A 4318-nucleotide genomic window follows, 5' to 3' on the forward strand; every position below is an offset into this window, starting at 1 on the left:
GCTTGCTGCTCATCTATGCAAGTAAGTACTTGCATATTTGCCTGCGCGTGCTGATGCGTATTGAAACGGATACGTGGCAAGCGGAACTTCACAAAAGTTCCGGCAGTTCCCTCCAGCCTGTATGCTAGCCACGCGGCGTGCAAGGACACAATTGCATAACCAACATCGTAGTTTGATTCCGTCGGGCTGCCCCACACCAATGTCTACCATGGGAAATGCGCGCAAGGAACGCTACGCCCTTTGTCTGCTGCTACTGCAACAGCAACAGGCACAGCTGCAGTGGCCAGCAGGGCGCACTGCTGTGCAGCGCTCATAGGGGCCTCTCCTGATGCCTCAGTTTGCAAACAGCAAATCAAGAAACCATCTTGGTGCAAGAAGCCAGCTTGGTGCTGCTGCAATTGCTGCAGCTGCTTCAAAATAGCCGCGCACACAGAAGCGGCAGCAAGTTCTGCTACTGCTGTTACTTCTTATAAGCAGCAGCACCGCCTGCTGCTATGAATCACAGAAGACTCTGCTGAGCTCGTCGGCAGCAGCGGCAACTGGTACTACTTGTTGCAGCCTGAATCTGCTGCTCATTAAGGCAAATTCAAGGCGCGGCAAGCAGCACGGAAGGCTACAGCGAGCTGCAATGATTGCAACAAAAGCTGCAGCGAGCTGCAAGCAACGGCAACTGCGGCAGATGCTGCATTAGGCTAAAGCTTACAGCCAGCTCCGCTTCCTTGAAGGCAAGGGGGGTGGGGCTGCAGGTACATTTGGTCGATGATGTCTTCGTACATTTTCGTTACAACTTTCCTGCGTAGTTTTAAAGTGGCAGTCAGCTCACCGCCAGCGACTGAGAAGTCCACCGGCAGTACCCGCCAAGCGAGCACTCGCTGTGCCCTGCAGCAGCAGCAGCAGAGCAGATGCATCAGCAGCAAGAGATGCAGCAGCAGCAGCAGAAGAGATGCTGCAGCAGCTGCGGTTGACGTGATTCGCAAGACGGGTTGGGAGATAGTGTCAGCGGGCACAGCCTGCGCGTTACCAGGCCGGCTCTAGAAGCTGAAGTGATAAATAAAATGTATGCGTTAAGCTAAGTAACAGCAGATGGCAGTCAACGAGAAGGCGCAAGGCGTCTGGCAGCAGCAACAGCAACAGCAGCGGCCTAGGCTCACCTAGAAACTGCACGTTTGTTGGCCCTCTCGAGCCCCTGTAAGACGAGTTTGTTGACTACGGGGTCTTCTGCTGCTTGGGCAGTCGTTTTGCTGGTGCTGCCCAGTGGCTCTATGACTCGCAGCACCTCTTCGGCGAGGACTTCCGTGGGGGCGTCATCCTTGTCTTTTTCTGTGTGCAGGCAGATAAGCACCGACAGGAACTTCTTGCGGTCGCCCACCACCATACAGTTGGAGACGAAGGGCAGTTCCTGTCTTATAGTGCTCTCTATGAGGACGGGAGCAACATTTTCCCCGCCTGCTGTGATCAGCAGCTCCTTGGCCCTGCCAGTGATGAAGATGAATCCGTCTTTGTCGACTCGACCCAAGTCGCCAGAATGCAAGAAACCCTGCGGATCCACGGCCTCCATGGTAGCCTTATCGTCTCCCAAATAGCCCATAAATATGTTTCGTCCGCGAAAGCATATTTCCCCCTCGCCTTCACTATTTGGGTTCAGAATCAGGGTGTCTGTGCCGGGAAGCGAATGGCCTATGCTGCCCACTTTGAACCTGCAGCGCAGCACGACCAACAGCAGCACAGCAGCACAATAAGATAAAAGACGCTGATAAATACACAACAACCAGGAACAGCAGATTAGGCGCATGCTTCCGAATATGAATGCTCACACACGGATGTGTATCATGCGCGCAACTGTGTATTTAGTCGCTAAAGCAAAAAATACATAGAGGTCAGAACGCGAAAAAAAGAAAAAGTGTCTGCCCAAGTAAAAGGCTGAGACGGGACAAAAGCACGTAAAAGGAAAAACCGAAATACGGCGAAGAGAAGCGGACGGTGGAGAGGTTCAACGCGAGACAAGATAGGCTCCAGATAAAGACAAACAGAACAATATTCCACAAGAAAGAATCCGCAAGTCAAGCACAAGAGTGGCAAGACCCTCCTCCAGTGGGCAATATCTATTCTGCCGTGGAGCTGACCATCCGGGGGAAGGCGCAATGAATGTTTGGGGGCCCGTGCTTTCGCTGAGCCCGTAGAGGGAGTTGATGGGCATGCCGAGAGAAAGGAAGTACTTTTGCGTCTCGGGGTCAATGGGGGCTGCGCAGCTGCCCCAGGCGTTGCACTTGTCGAAGCCGAGAGCCTTGCGCACCTGGTGCAGCACGAGCTTGTTGACAGGAGTGAAAGCCCAGGGGGCCCGCCGGCCCTCGAGAAGCGCGCAGGCTCCCTCATATCCGATTTCTTTGGCTGCAGTGGAGAGGCGGCGGCGCCAGTGGCTGCCCCTGGCCCCGAATTCCTTGAGCTTCTGCTCAATCTTTTCCCAAATCCGGGGAACTCCCAGAAACCAGGTGGGCCGCACCTTCAGCAGCGTGTACAGCAGCGTGCCCCGCAGCACGTCGGGGCGCGCGAAATAAACCGAAGTGCCCATGATCAGGGGCGCCACGAGGTCCACTATTTGGGCCGCCACGTGAGACAGAGGCAGCAGCGAAACGATGCGGTCTTGGGGGCTGAGCGAGACGATCTGGGCCATGAGGCTGGCGGTCCAGGTCAAGTTGTCGTGAGAGAGCATCACCCCCTTGGGAGGGCCAGTGGTCCCGCTGGTGTACACGATGCAGCAGCAGGCTCCCGGCTTCTGCCGCTCCATCCGCGCAGAAAGTGCACTTTCTTTCACAGCTCGGCCCGAAGCAAGAAAATCGTCGAAAGAAACGACAAGCCCGTCGCTCGCGAGGCTGGCGGGGATGCGGTCGCGGTACACCACGATCTGCTGCAGCACGCGGCTGCCCCCCGGCAGCAGCGGCGTCGCCTCCTGCCCCTGCTGCTGCTGCTGCTGCAGCTGGTGCTCCCTGACCGCCAGCATCTTGTGCGCGTTCTCGAGCGAGTCGACCACGGCGATGAAGCACTGCGAGTGCTCGATCACGTATTTGCATGCATCTTCATTGTTAGTGGTGTAAACGCCGACAGAAATCCCGCCAGATATGATAGTTCCGTAGAAAGAAATGGCCCAGGCCGGGGAGTTGCAGCCCATTATGGCCACGCGGCACAGCCGGGGGGCCCCCAGGTGCAGTAGCGCCTTTGCAAAGAAACACGCGTCAGTCCAGTACCCGAACCAAGAGTAGCCGCACCACCCCGGCAGCAAATTAGGAACGTATGAGGGAGGGGAAGCAGCGAGCGGGGTGCTGCTCCCCTTAGGAAAGCAGACGCACTGGGTGCCTCCGTCATCGCCGTTTGCAGCAGGCGGCACTGCTGCAGCTGCTGCAGACCCGTTCCCGCTGCTGCTGCTCCCGTTCCCACTGCTGCTGCTGCTGCTGCTGCTGCTGCTCGAGCACGGGTAGTGCGGCTCAAACAGCAGCGCCGGCTCGGAACCAAAGCGACGCACGCAGTCCGCGAAGAACTCCACCACTGTCTGAGCAGGGATGGCGGCCGGACCGCTGCAGCAGCAGAACGTAATAAGAAAGGATGAAATAATAAATAATTAACAAATAATCTTCTTTCCAAAGAAACAGACTAACAAACAAGTGGGGAAAGTGAAAGGCAAGGAACACGCAGAAACAACTCAAGCAGGCAGCATCACGCGAGGGCCAAAAAAGGCATTCGTTAGCTCTGCTAAAACTGGTAGCAGCAAAGTGCTGCTAGCTCTGCTGCTCCTCCTCCTGCCTATGCTGCTGCATATCAAGCAAATGCTGCTGCTGATGCCGTAGCTGCTGCAGCTCGTGGTGCTGGTGCTGCTGCAAGCTACAGCTGCTGCTTTTGCAAGCGGCACGTTTTGTGCGGCCACAAGAAAGTGCAGCGCATAAATAAGCACTGGCATGGGGTGCAGCAGCAGAAGCATTAGCCGTTGCTGCTGCTGCTGCGTGTCTTGCTGTTGCTGCTGAATTAAAAGGGGGGCTAACCTTTCTGCTACCTTGACGGGAAGCTCGACATCTACGTCTGTGGTCCATACTAGATCTTTGCCTGCTTTGATCTTTTCCTTCAGCTCTGTAGACAAGGGCTCAACGTGCAGAGGGCGGCCGACCCCCAGCTGCTGCTGCTGCTGCTGCAGCGCAGCGTCTCTGTTGCGTAAGACCTGGTTGATAGACACCTGAATGTTGGTGGCCGTCGAAAAGTCCTTGCTCTCGTGAGGCTGAATGTATCTCCCTGGCACGGGCAGGGTGAGGCAGTCAATGGTAACGCCACTCAT

General features: G+C 56.1%; 1 protein-coding gene across 1 annotated transcript; it reads right to left on the minus strand.

The window, feature by feature from the left end:
- Positions 1-692: 692 nt before the first annotated feature.
- Positions 693-4318, minus strand: ENH_00020280 (very long-chain acyl-CoA synthetase, putative; the record flags this gene model as incomplete). The annotated part of the gene is made up of 4 exons (XM_013584526.1): positions 693-879; positions 1152-1697; positions 2124-3569; positions 4032-4318. The coding sequence occupies 4 exons, from the start codon at positions 4316-4318 to the stop codon at positions 693-695; spliced, it is 2466 nt and encodes an 821-aa protein (XP_013439980.1).

This window comes from Eimeria necatrix, genomic scaffold (assembly GCF_000499385.1).
Source record: "Eimeria necatrix Houghton genomic scaffold, Enh_scaff169, whole genome shotgun sequence".
Classification (NCBI taxonomy): Eukaryota; Apicomplexa; class Conoidasida; order Eucoccidiorida; family Eimeriidae; genus Eimeria; species Eimeria necatrix.